General features: G+C 44.2%; 2 protein-coding genes across 3 annotated transcripts in view; both read left to right on the top strand.

Annotated features, from left to right (window-relative positions):
• Positions 1-18,627, top strand: part of LOC134291327 (uncharacterized) — a 422,656-nt gene that overhangs the window by 20,083 nt on the left and 383,946 nt on the right. The window lies entirely within an intron of this gene.
• LOC115267743 (myoneurin) overlaps positions 1-18,627 on the top strand; it is a 51,760-nt gene that overhangs the window by 32,134 nt on the left and 999 nt on the right. The window contains exons 3-4 of one of the 2 annotated variants that reach the window (XM_062858942.1): positions 17,593-18,042; positions 18,110-18,366. In XM_062858942.1, the coding sequence (XP_062714926.1) occupies positions 17,593-18,042; positions 18,110-18,366 (707 nt within the window). Of the gene's footprint in view, positions 1-17,592; positions 18,043-18,106; positions 18,367-18,627 lie in introns of both variants that reach the window. The other variant, XM_062858941.1, reaches the window with a different exon arrangement.

The raw sequence follows: 18,627 nt of genomic DNA, 5'->3' as shown, positions 1-18,627 counted from the left end.
AAGAGCTCCAATTTTCTTGATCATGATGGCTTAAATGCAAATGAAATAAATGAATATTTTACTTCCAATTTTGTAAATGACCCTTCGTCTTTCGCGGTACCATTATCTTCGAACGGTTTTAAATTTGATGTAGTCCATGACCATGAAATCGTTAATTGTATTTTTTCAATTAAGTCTAATGCCATTGGATTGGATAATATTCCAATAAGGTTCATTAAATTTAAAATACTGCTCCTTGTTGCGTTACCAATTTATAAGTTTTTGTTTAATGCTATAATTAAATCGTCAGTTTTCCCAAAGGCGTGGAAAAATTCTAAAGTGATTCCCATCAAAAAGAAGGGCAACAGCTCATCTCTTTCAAATTTACGTCCAATCAGTATTCTAAGCTCTTTATCCAAAGTATTCGAAAAATTATTGAAAATCCAAATAACTAAGTTCATAGCTGACCACGATCTCCTACATCCTCATAAATCTGGTTTTCGTAGAGGTCATAGTACAAATTCTGCTTTGATCAAAGTTCACGATGATATTGCTCGTTCTATAGACCGTAGAGGAGTTGCTATTTTGCTATTAATTGATTTTGCTAAGGCATTCGATCGGGTTTCGCACTTCAAGTTAGTTAAAAAGTTGTCCACTAAATTCAGTTTTTCTCAAAATGCTGTTAAATTAATTCGGTCTTATTTGAGCGAACGTCAGCAAACCGTTTTTCACAAAGGTGTTTTCTCTAATTTTAATTACATAAAATCTGGTGTACCCCAAGGTTCCGTCTTGGGGCCACTGTTATTCTCTTTATTTATAAATGATTTACCATCAAACCTGGAGTATTGCTCAGTTCACATGTTTGCTGACGATGTTCAAGTGTATTTGTGTGCCTCCGGTGAAGTTGACATTGATGATATGGCCAGGAAAATTAACCATGACCTAAATAATATATTACGATGGTCCCAGACCAATCTTTTAGCTGTTAACCCATCGAAAACAAAAGCAATGCTTTTTTGTAAGCTTAAAACCTGCCCTCGACCTCCTTCAATATATTTTGATGGAGAAAGAGTACAGTTTTACGAGAAATTGGAAAATTTAGGGGTAATTTTCTCTTCAAATTTATGTTGGGATGCTTTTGCAAATGCCCAATGCGGTAAGGTTTATGGTACTTTGAAAAAAACTTAACTTAGTTATTACCAAACATCTAGACACTACAATGAAAATCAAACTTTTCAAATCTCTAATACTTCCACATTTCATGTATGGAGATTTTGTTTATAGCAATGCGTCAGTTTCATCGCTTAACAGACTACGAGCAGCACTAAACTCATGTGTTAGATACGTTTTCAATCTTTCTAGATACTCACATGTATCTCACCTACAAAAAGTTTTATTGGGATGTTCTTTTTCAAAGTTTTATAGCTATAGAGCATGCTTACATATTTATGCCATTATTAATAATAAGTCACCTCAATATCTTTACAATAAACTTCAGTTCATGAGAAATTCGAGAACTTTGAGCCTAATAATACCTCAACATTTTTCTGCATACTACGGTCGTTCCTTGTTTGTGAGTGGCATAAGCAATTGGAATCGTTTATCTACGACACTTAAGTCATCTGCTACTTTATGTGGTTTCAGAAAGGGTCTGCTTGGGGAACTTGAACGCGTGCAGTAGAAGTCAAGGAATCAGAAAATTCAGGAACTTAGACAGTAAGTGTCAAAATGTTTGTCAAATATGAATTCACCACAGTGTAACATTTTAAGAAGGTTTTCCTTACGTTACATGATTTTCAATAAACAAATAATAATAATAATAATAAGATTCTGATGTTCCAGCTCAGTATTTTTTTCACTGAGTTCAGTATTTTTTTCATCTTTTTATACCCCGGACAGACATGTTATACGAGTGTGATTCCTGTACAATGATATGCAGTGTCAAGAAAATTTTAACAAGACTGACTTGAACTGAGAGAATTTTCAGTATGGCACTCATTTCAAGCGCAATTGTACAGTGATTCTTGTATCACATGTGTGTCATAAGTATTATACTTGAGTTTTCAACAGATTTATCTCGGTATACTCGGTAATCGTATTTACCGTTCATTAGAACGATATTTACCATGCATCAGTAACTTTTAATTAGCTGAGCTCGGTAACTCATTTACAGATTATCAGCAAAAGAAACAACCGAGCGTACCGAATTAAATCTGCTATTGAAAGCTCAGTAAAAAGATGGGCAAAATACCGAGCTGATCTTAGTGTGTAGGGTTCCGATGCATGGTCAATATCGGTATCATTTCTTGACTTTTTCGTCAAGGGATCCGATTTTGACTGAAAAAGGAGCGTGTTAAAAGCGGAACCTATTAATCAGAATCCTTCCTTACGAACTTGTTAAAAATGACTACTGTAACAAAACCGAGTACTTTAAACTTCTCAATGGTGATAAAGTAATACGACATGCACTATACAAAGGACACGGGGTATACTACAATAGATCAAGTATTGGTCGCAGTGGTTATGTCCCGAACAGAGAAAAAATAAAACCTACACACTCCCGGCACACAGCTTGTAAAAACGCACGAGCGTTCAATTTTCTTGCAACCACATCTCTCAGCGCGGTTGTCAAACACGCCGTCGCGACGTTGTTCGCAAATGGTAAACATGATCAATCCATCCAATTTTGTTCTCGTGTTCAAAGTTTATTATTTATTTTCCATTCGCGATGGAAATTTTGATGGATAGTTGTCACAAAATTAGCTAAAATAGGCTAAAAACAATGTTTATCCTTCTCCTCGCTTTCCAACGGCTTGATCGCTTGACAGCGGCAAATGGAGATCTCGTGACAACAGTTTTGGTTATATCCGCAGCACCTAGATAACAATCAATCACACAGGTCCGACGGTTCACTGTCGAGCCGAGGTGTTGGCATCGGTGTCTCCGGGTCCAATATCAACACAAGCCTCAGCATGTCCCATTTGTGCACCATCTTCTCGGCCGAAGCTGCCGCCATTCTCATCGCGATCACCATTCCAGCAGATCAGCCCATCCTCGTACTTACCGACTCAGCTAGCCGGGTATCGGCTCTCCAGGCCGAGTCTCCTGTGCATCCATGGATTCAGGATATTATCCGGCTTGCCCCACCAAACACAACTATCGCTTGGATCCCAGGGCATTGCGGCGTTCCGGGTAACACCACAGCTGACCGTCTCGCTGGGGCGGGTCATGCTGCACCGATGTACACCGACAAGGTCCCCCTTCATGACGTCAAAAGATGGATTACCGAGATTTTCCGCGAACAATGAGTGGTCCCAAAGGTACAACACAGCCTACCTACACAAGATTAAGCCGGATACCGGACCATGGACGGACCTGAGCTCGCTGAGAGAACAGCGAGTTGTATCCCGTTTGCGGACCGGCCATACACGCCTTTCACATAGCATGGGAGGTCCCCCCTTTCACCGGACATGTCTCATATGCAACACCCACAACACGGCTGAGCACTTTCTGTGTGTCTGCCCCCAATATGAAGTGCACCGCGCAGTAATGGTCTGACTGGCAGCATCCGTGACATCATGTGCAACAATACATCGATCCTAGCCAGCGTCATCCGTTTTTTGCAAGATTCTGGGCTTTATAGTCAGATCTAATTCTGTTTTTACCCTAGTGTTAGTTCATTTTTGGTTGTTCTGTATTTGTGTCATAATTGTAACGAAATTTGCGAGCCACTAGGTTGGGCTCGGTAGGATAACATTTTTCCTACCTGACTATGGTGATGAACTAGCCATCGGCGCTAAAAATCACCCTAATAAAGAAGAAAAAAAAACACACACAGGTTCATCAAGGTTTGACATAACCTCCATCTTCAATATTTGGCTCCCGCTGAGAGAGCATATGGCGTACTGCTCACTCCCACAGAAAACTTGAAAACAGTTCGCACAGTAAAAGTCAAATGTGACTTTTACTGTGCGCGCTGTTTTCAAATTTTCTGTGGGAGTGAGCAGGACAGGGCAAATTCGTGCAGAGGCTCATATATTGAGTCAGTCCGCGATACTCAGTTATACTTATGACACACATGTGATACAAGAATCACTGTACAATTGCGCTTGAAATGAGTGCCATACTGAAAATTCTCTCAGTTCAAGTCAGTCTTGCTAAAATTTTCTTGACACTGCGTACCGTTGTACAGGAATCACACTCGTATCACATGTCTGTCCGGGGTATTAGAACCTTATTCAAATCGAACGCTAGAACTCATTTTTTATTTTGAGTACTTTTATTTCTCTGTTTCGGATATGTTGCCAACACTGCCAAATCCTTTCGATCGAGACTCGAGAGATGATTGGGCGTCCCGACGCCAACTGTCACAACTGTCAAGAACGGAGCGGCATGCCTGCCTGCAGGCAACGCGCGGACCAAAAGAAAACATAATTTTTAGAAGAAATTTTTTATTTTTTACAAATATTTCGTGAATTTTTTGCTTTTTAAGTTTTATTATTGTATTCTCAGTGCTATTTTCTAACTGATTTTGCAATTTCGCGTTGGAAATTGTTTCCCGTAGTGAAAAAATCACCTCCATTGGCTCGGGCCTTGTGGAACTGTCCAAAGTACCCAAACGACAGTAGTTTCCAAACTGCCGCGGTGAAAGCGCTTATCCAAGGTAGGGAATGTTTTAACGTCTCAGATGTTAACCAATAGTGGACCCCTTAGTTTAGTAGCTGACATTGCAGGCCAAACATTTCAATAGGTCCTATCTGCATTTGAGAGGCTCTCTTTGTTCACTTTCTCTTTCAATTATTGCAATGTAATGGTACACTTTTCAACTATTTTTGCAGTACAAATCAAAATACGATTGTTTTGACCATCGTTCAATGCAAGGAGACAATCATAATACAAATAAACAGCTGAGATATTAACGAAAGAGAGAGAAACCACAGAGAGCCTCTCTTCTGCAGATTGGACCTTTAGACATGTTTGGCCTGATTGGCTCTGATTGAAAAATCAGTATGATAAATATTCTGATTGAATTGTCTTCAGGCAGCATCCATTTTATTACGTTACGCTAAAATTGACATTTTTACCCCATTTTTTAACGCTTTTTTGTATGGAAATCCTAAAAAAATGTTCATGGACCGTAACGCTCGGTCATAACACCCCCCTCCCTCCCTTAAGCGTTACGTAGTTTGTAGACGGTCGGTGCCTTACTTTGGATAACAAGTTCTATATCGTTCCTACACATTGCGCGCAATATCCGTACAAAAACGCTTTAAAGTCAAGATACATCCCTAGCCATGATCATTGATCACGGGGTTTGATAGCAATTAAGTAAATGGTGTATCAATTTAATGTTGATAATGTAATGTTCCTTAGTGTAACATCATTTTTATAACAATTGAGTGCGCCTCTAACGATCGGTTCATCGCGAACCGATTGCTAGAAAATGAAATATGGCTGATTATATGTTTCGGCCGGGGCTCAGTGGGATCTATAAACCAAGGAACAGTTGCAAGTCGGTTGGATTAGAGAAGGTTTTGAGGGTCATTTTACCTAAATCCCAATTAAATGTATAAATTTCTATGACAGGGTGTAATTAATTTCATAAAACATTTCAATAAAGGGTGGTATTGTCAAAATTTGGTCATATCATTTTTTTCATAAATCTAGTCTGCGTATTTTTGTATCAGTACATTATGTTCTTAGTTAAATTTTGAACTGCTACCACCCCTCAGCTACAACCCTGATGCCGTTATACGAAGCCGTCATCTGTCACTGCGCTTGGCGCGAATCAAAAGAGTTTGCCTACGAATGAAGAACTGTACAAGTTAGGAAATAAAGTTCTGTAGAAAGTCATTATTTAAATGAAAAATAAGTGTTTTTATTACTGAAAACACAACATATTTGGCGACGAGAAGTGTCTCTGACGAGTCGTTATAGTGAACCGCGAGGAAAATGTTATCCGACGGAGAAACGGAGGAATTTGCGGGGCTCCCAGAAGTTTCCAATCAGCAGCTGCTAAGGCAAATGGCGGAGCAGAACACCAAGCTTTTGCTTTTGCTGGAGCGCCTTTCCAGTCAGCAGGCACCCCAAGCAGCCAATCAGAAACGGAGCGCGGACCAAATTGTCGAATCACTGTCATCGGCAATTAAGGAATTCCATTATGATCCGGCAGCCGGACTAACATTCGATCGGTGGTTCAACAAGTATGAGGATCTCTTCAGAGCGGACGGTAGGGAGCTAGACGACGCTGCGAAAATTCGGTTGCTGCTGCGCAGTTTGAGTGTACCAGTTCACGAAAAGTTCACCAACTATCTCCTACCGCAACATCCACGCGAATTAACCTTCGACCAGGTTGTGCAGAAGCTGAAGGTCATCTTTGGCCAGCAAAAGTCACTCTTTAGCAAGCGTTATGATTGCCTTCGGGTGGTCAAGAGTGATGCCGATGATTACGTCACATACGCCGGAATCGTAAACCGACAGTGCGAGGAGTTTGATTTGGCGAATCTCACCATCGACCAATTTAAAGCTCTGATCTTCATCTGTGGAATGCAGTCTTCGAAAGAGGCGGAAGTCAGAACACGCTTGCTATCGAAGTTGGAATCGGAAGCCGGAAGGGAGATCAACCTCGAAGTGCTAATCACGGAATGCCAGCGATTATCGAACCTGAAACACGATACAGCGCTGGTGGAAAAGCAAGTCAGTTCCAGTGTGCATGCGATTCAACACCACAAGCAGCAGCATCAGTCCGTCAAGCCTTCAAAATCCGGCTCGACAAGTGCAACAGCTCCGCCAGCTCCACGCTCACCCTGCTGGCAGTGCGGGGCAATGCATTTTGTCAAAGACTGCTCCTACTCCAAACACGTCTGTAAACAGTGCAACAGGCAGGGGCACAAAGAAGGCTACTGCAGTTGCTTCAGCCGAACTGTCAACAAGGCGGATGACAACAAACAGTCACCTCAGCAGCAACAACACAGCAAGAAAAACAAGAAGAAGCACAGCCAAGCAAACAGAATCCATTCAGTGAATCAAGTCAGCAGCGAGCGGAAGTACGTGACAACCCGTATCAACGGTCACACAGTGAAACTGCAACTTGACTGCGGCTCGGATATAACCATCATCACCGAGCAAATCTGGATGAAATGCGGATCGCCTACGCTTTCGGAGACGGAACATCGGGCCAACACAGCGTCCGGTGAGAAGCTACCCTTGCTGGGGGAATTTGCTTGCAGCATGCAGATCGGCGAACAACAACAACACGGAACCTGCTACGTCACGTCAGTCAAGGGTCTGAACTTGCTCGGTCTGGACTTCATGAACGCTTTCGAGGTCTGGAAGGTGCCGTTGGCAGCCATCTGTAACCAGGTAAATTGTTCCAATTCATTCAAATCAGACGACTGGTACCTCACCCAGTTTCCCGAAGTTTTCAGAGACTCCCTCGGACACTGCACGAAAACGAAGGTGAAGCTGTATCTGAAACCCGGTGCGCAACCGGTGTTCAGGCCGAAACGACCGGTGCCTTTCCACGCGATTCCGAAGGTCGACGAGGAACTTGACCGACTGCAGCGGCTGGACATCATCGAACCGGTGGATTATTCTGACTGGGCAGCTCCAATTGTCTCGGTCCAGAAGCCAGGTGGAAAAGTCAGAGTCTGCGCCGATTACTCCACAGGGCTGAACGCGGCAATCGAATCGCATCATTTTCCACTACCGACGCCCGAAGACATCTTTTCAAAACTCTCGGGAAGCAAAGTGTTCAGTATAATAGATTTGTCTGACGCGTACCTTCAAGTCGAGGTCGATGACGAATCGAAACGAATGCTCACCATCAACACCCATCGTGGGCTGTATCAGTTCAACCGCCTGCCACCTGGGGTTAAATCGGCCCCCGGAGCGTTCCAGCAATTAATGAGCAAAATGATCGCAGGACTCGAGGGTGTGGAAAATTTCCTGGACGATTTCTTGATCCACAGCGAAACTCGGGAGCAACACAACCTTATTTTGAAGAAGCTGTTCGCTCGCATCCAGGAGTACGGATTCCATCTGCGTCCGGAAAAGTGCAGTTTCTACAAGGAGGAGATTGGCTACATTGGCTTCATCATCAATGCCGACGGTATCAAGCCAGATCCCGAGAAGGTTGCTGCCATAGCGAAAATGCCACCACCAACAGATGTTAGCGAACTCCGATCATTCCTCGGAGCGGCAAACTTCTATGGCAAATTCATCCCGGAAATACATCGAATCCGACAGCCGTTGGATGAGCTTCTGAAAAAGGATAGGAAGTTCGTGTGGAGTAGCCAGTGTCAGAATGCGTTCGACAGCATCAAAAGCGTATTGCAATCAGACTTGTTGCTTACGCACTACAACCCGAACCTTGAACTCATCGTTGCGGGTGATGCTTCAAAATCTGGAATCGGGGCGGTCATAATGCATCGATTTCCGGATGGCCGCATCAAAGCTATTGCACACGCAGCGAAAACGCTTACCGCCACCGAACAGAGGTACAGTCAGGTGGAAAAAGAAGCGTTGGCGTTAGTTTTTGCGGTGACGAAGTTTCGACGAATGCTGCTAGGACGGAAATTTACGCTGCAGACAGACCACCAACCATTACTCAAGGTGTTCGGATCCAAGAAAGGTGTACCGCTACACACCGCGAATCGCCTACAGCGCTGGGCGTTATCGCTGCTCGGATTCGACTTCAACGTGGAGTATATCGCTACGGACAACTTTGGGTATGCCGACGTCCTGTCTCGGTTGATAAGCAACCACCAGAAACCAGAGGAAGAGTACGTCATTGCTACTGTCAATCTGGAAGATGACGTCAGCGCAAGTCTGGAAGAATGCTTCACATCGCTACCAGTGAACTTCAAGATGGTGAGAGCTGCAACGAAGAAAGACTCCCTACTACAACAGGTCATACAGTACATCGACAGCAGTTGGCCGAACAGTAGCAGGATTGCAGATCGGAATTTGAAAACTTTCTATTCCCGACGCGAGTCTTTGTCCGTGGTCAATGAATGCGTCATGATGAACGACCGGGTGGTGATTCCTGAATGCTACCAACAACGTGTTCTGAAACAGCTACACAGTGGCCACCAAGGCATCGAACGGACGAAGGCCGTTGCTCGCAGTGCGGTCTACTGGGCAAACATCGATGACGACATCGAAGCTCTAGTTCGTCAGTGCTCCGTTTGTGCCAGTACTGCAAAATCTCCACCACACCATCAACCGCAACCATGGCCCCGAGCGGACGGTCCGTGGAAAAGGATTCACCTGGACTATGCAGGCCCACTTGACGGAATGTACTACCTAGTAATAGTGGATTCATACACAAAATGGCCTGAAATTTTCCAGACTGGACATACAACTGCAGCCGTTACAATCAGATTTCTTCAGGAAACCTTCGCTCGATTTGGTATCCCGGAGACTATTGTCACAGACAACGGGACGCAGTTCTGTAGCGGTGAATTCAAGAAGATGTGTGAACAGTTGGGAATCGTGCATATTCGTACTGCGCCATATCACCCACAGTCGAATGGCCAGGCCGAACGCTTTGTCGACACCCTGAAACGATCGCTTCGCAAAATCGTCGAAGGGGAAGAAGTGCCATCTATCGAAGCACTCCAGAAATTTCTGCACGTGTACCGCTCAACCCCCAGTGCCGCACTTGCAGGGAAATCACCGTCAGAAGAAATGCTGGGTCGGCCCATGCGTACAACACTGGATCTCTTGCGTCCGTCAACGTTCAACAGTAAGTCCGATCAGCATCATCCGAAGTTTACAGTTGGCTCTACAGTCTACGCCAAGATATACCAGAATGCGGATAAGTGGAAATGGTCTCCCGGAACTGTCATTGAGGCTATTGGAGGAGTCAATTTCAATGTTCTGCTCGATCAACAATCAGGTCGCAGGAAGCTTATTCGTTCACACGTAAACCAGCTTAGACCAAGATGCACCGACACTATCGAATCATCACCAGTTCCAACGCCGCTAGAAATTCTAGTGGATGATTTCGACCTCCGGAAGCAAACTCCAGTTCAACAGATGCCTTCACCAAATAGTACACCCACGAGAGTTCTGGAACCAGTTGATGCCAGCCATTATCAAGACGACAGTGCAGACAACGAAGAATTCTTCGATACGAGTTCGACGATCCCAAATCAACCAACGACTCGCTTATCACCGGTCAAGTCTCCCAGGCCTGCCAGAGTAAGCCGTCTTCCAAAACGTCTGGAAGATTACGTCGTCGGTTAGGAATTAAAGGGGGAGATGCTACCACCCCTCAGCTACAACCCTGATGCCGTTATACGAAGCCGTCATCTGTCACTGCGCTTGGCGCGAATCAAAAGAGTTTGCCTACGAATGAAGAACTGTACAAGTTAGGAAATAAAGTTCTGTAGAAAGTCATTATTTAAATGAAAAATAAGTGTTTTTATTACTGAAAACACAACATGAACCATTTTGTATGAATATTTTAAGTTGTAGCAGTTTAAATATGAATATGAAATTTTACACAACATTTTGACATGCATACTTTACAAACAGAAAAAATTTCATTGAAATCGATTAACTTTTTTCTGGCTTTATAAATAAAACAGTAAAAATGTTCTTATTTTTGAATCCTCTTTGTACAAATAAAATTGCAGATCTCAGGATTCAACAATATCTCCGCAAATACTAAAATTTTATGGTATAAGCATACAATGTACCATTTTTTTTTCTCTGTTCGGAACATAAACCACTGCGACCAATAAACAATGTACCATTAGGCCGAAACTTGGGGCAAGACACTATGCTGGAGAGTACATTTTCCTTCACAGAGTTGCTCAGAATTTCTCCGGATTGCTCCCGTTTTTGCTTGGGAGTTGCCTGATTTATGGCAAAATCAAAACAATATTGCCCGATACCCCGCTTTTCTTGCAGTTTTAGGGGTGTTTTTCAACAAATTTCGTCGATCATTGGTGAAAAGAGTTACTCTCGTTTGCACAGTGTCTTGCCCCTAGGGTCGGAACAAGTCTCATTTCTTCTTTTATCACTTTGGTCGTTGACTCGTCAAGGGGGGGGGGAATGATAAAAAATAAATTTATTTGATGAAAAATTACCCAATCAATTAGGCAAAATCATCAAACTCATCGGATTTGTTAAGAACTGTTTTTGACGACTCAAATTTCTATTTAAAATTTTTATATTTCTTCAATAATTTATTTGTTTTCCCCTCAAAATGTCGAATTCTGACAAAAAAATTGCGGTGGGGAGGGGGGGGGGGGGTGGGGGGGGGGGGTGGGTTGTAGTGGCTTGGAGTGGTGTTGACATAAGAGAAAATCGAAAATTTGTGTCAACCTTACTGGTCCAAAAATCAGCTATTTTGGTAAAGTTATGAAAAAAAATTGTAATTGTACCAAAATTAGACCGTACCACCCTTTAATCAGATTATCATGGCTTGGTTATTTAATTTGTTTTAATGAATCCATTTAAAATTTCTTCGTTTACCGATTTTATCTAGTCATTAATTGGTTGATGTCCGTGTTAAGCTCCCAGAGACATCGGTGCATCATTCAGGGCTGATTAAAGAAATTGTTATCCTGTTGAATGTTTGATGCGGTGAATAGTTACAAAAATGTGTAGGTTATTATGCTAAATCATATCCCAATATTTAACCTTTTGTAATTTTTATATTTTAGTTCCAAAACTTCCGAAATACGTCGAATTTACTATGCTTAATGGTCAGCAAAATTTTTTTAGAGAACTTATACCTTTTATATTCTTCAAAAGAAGAATAATAAAGATGTTGACAGTCCAAGGCTTGTGCAGTCTCTGCTGTATGGTCCAATGACCACCCGTATTTATACTACCTTAGGTAGACATAATGAATCATATCTAGACATTTAGGTACTGTCATGAATACAGGTACTCTTCGATATAACGTACAAAATTTTTTCTCTTTGTACGTTATATCGACGCAGAGAAGAATTTAATATTTTTTATGCTAGTATTGATGTATTCGACGTGAAATTAATCCCAAATAATGATTTCGGTGAAATTCACAAAACCAATAATGATAAACTTGAGTTTTGACGAAAAAGTCATTTCGTTTTTTGTGCTTCGATATAACGTACATTTTGCTTCGATATAACGTAGGTACACTAAATTTTTCCCCAAATTGCGCTAATTCTGGGTAACAAGGCTAATTGTTGCGACGCCGCAACATGGTGCACAACAAAATAAGTTTTCTGGGCCGGTCTAATATTGGACCCGTCTAACCGCAGCATAACGCAACATGACAGTTCTCGCGCGCAGTGGTAGTGGTAGGCGAAATGAGACTAGATAACTAATGTGGAAGAGGGAAATAAATAAAAACAGGAGAATTTCGCCATCGTAATAATAGCAAAGAAAGTAGTTCTGTAGGTGTTTCGGAATTATTAATTTAATTAACTTGTGAGTGCCTTTGAGTTTAAGTTCAGAGTGCGGCGCGAGGTGCGGTGTAAATTAACAGAAAGTCCGTAAGGTAAAACCTGAAAAGAAAGGCTAAATGGTTAGTGGAACAATTAAAAATACTTAGCTGCATATTTCTTCTTAGCTGCGCGAATTCTGGTACCGGGTGATTCCTGAAACAAGGAAATTTACCAAACAAACCTACCGTGTCAGTGGACTGTATGTAAGTAGACGTAAAACGAATGAATTATCCTAGATTCGGTTATTAATGACATATATTCGTGTCCCAAAAATAGCACCCGTGCAAAAGCTACCAATTTAGGGTAACGTCACTCAGATTGGACCACTTTGATTGGAAGTTACAAAAGAAGTCGTGGCAGAGGAAACCAATTAATTGTAAGTAGTTTATTGTTAAGTTATGTAATATAAAATTATAAATGAGTTTTTTTGTTAATAAAATTACAGTTTAAGCGTTGCTACAAAAAAACTTGAGCCGCTCTAAAAACCTGGTTTCCCTCTCGGGAACATTCTTAAAAATTAATTGACACCCGCGAAGTAACTTCCGCGAAGTGAAAGTGTCAGTGAGAAGTACGGATCTGCCAAAGATGACTTCCGATGCTGAGTCCACCCACGACCAAACCATTATGGACCTGACGGCGACACCGTGCGCCATTTGTGGCCCGTCTACGCGCGACGAGGTGATGGTCGGCTGTGACGGTTGTTCGGAATGGTTCCACATCCGTTGCGTGGGCATCGAGAAAGACAATTTGCCGAAAAAATGGTACTGCCAAAGCAAGGCTTGTCAGGAGACGGCCCAGGAGTACCGGCAGAAGCAGAAGGACGCCAAGAAGCAGCCTCGCACCCGGAAAAACGGCAACGAGTCGGACATATCCAGCGTCAGCTCTCGTCTAGCTGCGTCTAGCGTGGAAGCAAAAGGCCGAGCGTTAGAAGAGAAGCAGAAGCAGCAGTATGAAGAGCTGGAGGTGAAGATGCTGCTGCGGAAGAAAGAAATGGCGATGCAGCGCGCATTCGAGCAGCGAAAGATGGAGTTGGAGCTACAGATGCGCGCTGAAGAAGAAGTGAAGCAAAGGGCATGGCAAGCGGAGATGCTCCAAAAGAAGAAGGAGCAGCTTCAGCGGCTGAAGGCGAACAGGGAGTCGTCCTTCGAGATACAAATGGCGGCCATGGATGAGGAGCTAGCTGAACTTTCGGGTCGAAAGTCGAAGCCGGCGCCGAAAGTAGTCACGGACGTTTCGCGAGCGATTCCTTCCGGCAAAATCAACCCGAACGTGTTGAAGCTGAGCAAGGAGAAGGAGAGAAAGCAAACGCGAGGCTACGACAGCACCGACGAAGAAGACGAGGATGACTATTCCGACGATTCGGATCTGCAGAGTCAGAGTTCGGTCTCGTCGATGGAGCGCAAGACAAAACGGAAGATGCGCAATAAAGTGGGAAGTCTCAGCCAAAACGGGCTGGGGCAGCAGCAGACCCGACCGACGAAGGCACAGCTGGCTGCGAGGATGGGGTTAACCTACAAACTCCCAAAATTCTCCGGCAAACCAGCACAGTGGCCATTGTTCTACGCGGCCTACAAAGTGTCCAACGATGTCTGCGGCTACATGAACCACGAGAACTTGATGCGACTTCAGGAAGCCCTGGAAGGCGACGCTCTCGAGCTGGTGTCCGGGCAGTTGCTTCTTCCCGAATCCATCCCGCAAGTAATCGAGAAGCTGCGCCGGCACTTCGGCCGCCCGGAACAACTGCTTCAATGCCTGCTGGACAAGGTGAACCGGCTTGAACCCCCGAGGCCGGACAATCTGAGGAGTTTTGTTCCATTCGGAAACACGGTGGAGCAACTCTGCGGCCATCTAGAGGCAGCGAATCTACGGCAACACCTCGTCAACCCGCTGCTGATAAAGTCGCTGGTCGCCAAGCTGCCGGATCGGGAAAAGCGTGAGTGGGTCCATTACCGGCGAGGTCGAGGGGAAACAACGTTGCGGACGCTGACGGATTTCCTGATGGACATCGTGGCAGACGCCTGCGAAGCTAACGTTGACGTGGACTTCGTGGAGTTCAATCCACCGCCGCCGTCCGAAGCAGATTCCCAATCCGAAGAGGAGGGTTCGGATGAGGCTGGACCCAAGCCGCTCATGCATCCGGTCGAAAATACGATCGGGCTGAGTGCACACATCCGGACAAACTGCACGATATTGTTCCGGATCGTTCCGGTGCAGCTGCACTACGGTGGAAAAACGGTGTCAGTGCTGGCGTTCCTGGACGAAGGTGCTTCCGTCACGCTGGTGGAGAAAAAGCTCGCCGACCGTCTGGGCGCGGTCGGAGTACAAGAGCGATTGACCATCCAGTGGACGGGAAACACGTCGAGAGAGGAGGATTCCCGAAGAATGAGTCTTTGGGCGTCGGGAACAGGCGCTGCAGCCGGCGGCAAAATGCTGTTACACACAGTGCACACGGTAGACAAGTTGATGCTGCCACATCAAAAGTTGGATTTGGAGGAGCTTGCAGCACAGTACGAGCACATGCGAGGGCTGCCCATCGAATCGTACGACGGACAGCCGCAGTTGCTGATAGGGGTAAACAACATCCACGCGTTTGCGCCGATAGAAGCAAAGGTGGGTACGCCCGTGGAACCGATTGCGGTTCGAACCAAACTAGGATGGACGGTGTATGGGCCGCGACAGGAAACCTCGGCGACGGCCGACAACTATCTCGGTTACCACCGGCAGATAACAAACGTGGGTCTGCCGCCCGAGATATTTAAGAGCAACCATGCGTTGGAAGAATTGGTGGTGGCAATTCCACGGGGAACCGCAAAGAAGAAACGGAGCCAGGAAATACGAGAGCGAACCACCCAACTCGTCGGCGACCGCTGCACAACCGGGTTGCTGTCGAAGGCCCGCGGACAAAAAGTTAAAACGTTTCCTAAACCGGACAGTCACAGAAGAACCACCACGAACATGGTCCCGAACGCAAGAAGACAGGTTGAACAGCAAAATAGGTGGGTTCGAAATCCGAAACGGGATGACCAACTCGCTGGAAGCTCTACGGAGCCTAGAAGAGGCGAAGCCGGTGACACCGGCGCATTGGAGCTGTGTCATCCTGCAGATGGCAAAGGAGAAAGTCTTGGGAGCGATCAGGAATCCAAGTGGAGACCAGCGTTTTCGACTCGGTTTTTGACGAGGCACCGCAGCGAGTTGTTGCCGCAGCTGGACGAGGAAAAGCGGCCGTCGAGAAGGCTCGTCGCAAATGGAACAAGTCCGGACGAAGTCACGATCGATCTGCAGAAGAAAAAGTGTTGGGCGATTCGCGCGCCTGATGAGGGGCGTAAGTTGTCGGACGAGGTGCAAGCTACAACAAGCAGAAGCGGCTGGCATGATCGAAACCGAAGCACTGTCGTCGATATATAGCGCATTTAGTTCACCACTGGACTATCGCACTAGTTTTCACGAGTGCGAAAACGCTAATAAAAGTGCGCGATTGCATCAAATCAACTCGGTGTCTTCAGAGCACTTGTTCTCCATAGATTGAAGAAATAGTGCGCCGAAGACATCAACCTGATTTGATGCAATCGCGCACTTTTATTTACGCTTTCGCACTTATAATGTCGCAGTTCGCAGTCCAGTAGTGAACTAAATGCGGTATACCTTCCGATGGTCAACCAGCGGTCGAAATGGTTCGACGATCAGCAACCGCTTCGAGAGAGCGACTTGTATTCGTGGTCGAAGGCAAGAACCATAGGTCCTGGACATGCCTCACAAGCCAACGTGAGGACATAGATGGTAAGGTACTGAGAGGAGGCGTAATAAAGGTTGCGGCGTTAAAAGGTAAGGTAAATCCAGGAATGCAGGATATTACGGGCTGGGGTGTTGCGACGCCGCAACATGGTGCACAACAAAATAAGTTTTCTGGGCCGGTCTAATATTGGACCCGTCTAACCGCAGCATAACGCAACATGACAGTTCTCGCGCGCAGTGGTAGTGGTAGGCGAAATGAGACTAGATAACTAATGTGGAAGAGGGAAATAAATAAAAACAGGAGAATTTCGCCATCGTAAGAATAGCAAAGAAAGTAGTTCTGTAGGTGTTTCGGAATTATTAATTTAATTAACTTGTGAGTGCCTTTGAGTTTAAGTTCAGAGTGCGGCGCGAGGTGCGGTGTAAATTAACAGAAAGTCCGTAAGGTAAAACCTGAAAAGAAAGGCTAAATGGTTAGTGGAACAATTAAAAATACTTAGCTGCATATTTCTTCTTAGCTGCGCGAATTCTGGTACCGGGTGATTCCTGAAACAAGGAAATTTACCAAACAAACCTACCGTGTCAGTGGACTGTATGTAAGTAGACGTAAAACGAATGAATTATCCTAGATTCGGTTATTAATGACATATATTCGTGTCCCAAAAATAGCACCCGTGCAAAAGCTACCAATTTAGGGTAACGTCACTCAGATTGGACCACTTTGATTGGAAGTTACAAAAGAAGTCGTGGCAGAGGAAACCAATTAATTGTAAGTAGTTTATTGTTAAGTTATGTAATATAAAATTATAAATGAGTTTTTTTGTTAATAAAATTACAGTTTAAGCGTTGCTACAAAAAAACTTGAGCCGCTCTAAAAACCTGGTTTCCCTCTCGGGAACACTAATGCTGCAACAAAACATTGATTTGAGTGATCTCGTAGTTTATCTAAGGGTTATTCGTGAGAGAAATAAAAATGTTCAATGTTATACGTTATATCGAAGCAAAATGTACGTTATATCGAATTCGCTATATCGAGGGTACGCTATATCGAAGAATACCTGTAGTATTTCATGTACACGGTCAGAAAATTCACTCATTTTGGAGCTAAAGTGGGACAACTCAAAAATGAGTAAATTTTATTTCCAGCGATAGCACTGGCCCAAGTGCGAAAATCTCATCTGTTTAAGTTGTATAATATTCTTGCTGATGTGAAGAATATTATACGGCTTAAACTGTTTGGATTTTTGCACTTGGGCCAGCGCTATCGCTGGAAATAAAATTTACTCATTTTTTGAGCTGTTCCAGTTTAGCTCAGTTTTGTGTGAATCTTACTCATTTTAGAGTAACTTTTTCTTAGCGTGTAGGTAGATATCCTATGCACACAACCATTAGGTAGACACTACAATACCCACTTTTCAAATCTTTGTTCTAGTTCACTGGGGACCTGCATTTGCCCTCGAAAATCTGCCAATCTTGTCAGCTACGCCTGCACGACGCTTTTAACTTCAAAATGGAATGTTGCAATAACAACGTGCTGCTCGAGTCGTTTAAAAGGGAAGCCCTGGAACATTTTTTCAGAGCGAATCGAATAGAGGTAAAAGAACTTTTAGTCAACGACGACGAAGAAGAACCTCTAAGCGACCCGACAATAGGCACGTCAACGAACGTTAGGGAAATTCTTCAAATAGAACGCCTGGAAACTCCAAATGATGCCTACGTGATATACGAAGTCGGAGACGATATCCAGGTGCAGACGAAAGTAGAAACGGAGGAACCGGTGTCTGACGAATCGACGGAAGAGGAAGAGCAACAACCCAATGCCGTTGATTTCATTTTGAACAATCTGCAGCCGGCCCACAAAAACAAACAAAAAAAAACTACGGTAAGAGGTTCAGTTTGCTGATTTTACGCCGTTATATCTAATTTGGTTTCTAACGCATCCCCAGAAGGCGAGAAAATCGCGCTATTCCCCTTCAAACGGATGTGAGGTATGCGGTAAAACATTCCAGCGGAAGTCCAACCTGGTCGATCATCTGCGATTGCATGCGAATGTGAAGCTGTTTTCTTGCAGCTACTGCAGCGCATCCTTTGTACAGGCCGGCAACCTGAAGAGTCACATCCGAAGGCACACGCTGGAGAAGCCCTTCAAGTGCCAGTATTGCGACAAAAGCTACAGCCAGTCGAGTGCGCTCAAGACTCATGTCAGGTAAGAGATGGAACTGGTTGGTGGGTGTGGAGAGAATGAGAACGAAGGGCAGCCCCAAAAATTATGTTAAGGCCCTTCAAAATCAATGAAATTCGATTGAAATTGATACCTTGGTAAATAGTTCATATAAATTTAACATATTCATGCATAAGCAACCGCTAGCACAGTGCGCAGGCTATCACTAAAAGCTCGCCCCTTTTACAAACGTTCAAATCAAGATTACAAATGGATCAATTCAAGATAACATGAATTCCCACATTA

The sequence above is a fragment of the Aedes albopictus genome, chromosome 3 (assembly GCF_035046485.1).
Source record: "Aedes albopictus strain Foshan chromosome 3, AalbF5, whole genome shotgun sequence".
Lineage (NCBI taxonomy): Eukaryota > Metazoa > Arthropoda > Insecta > Diptera > Culicidae > Aedes > Aedes albopictus.
This window is presented reverse-complemented; position numbering and strand designations above follow the sequence as displayed.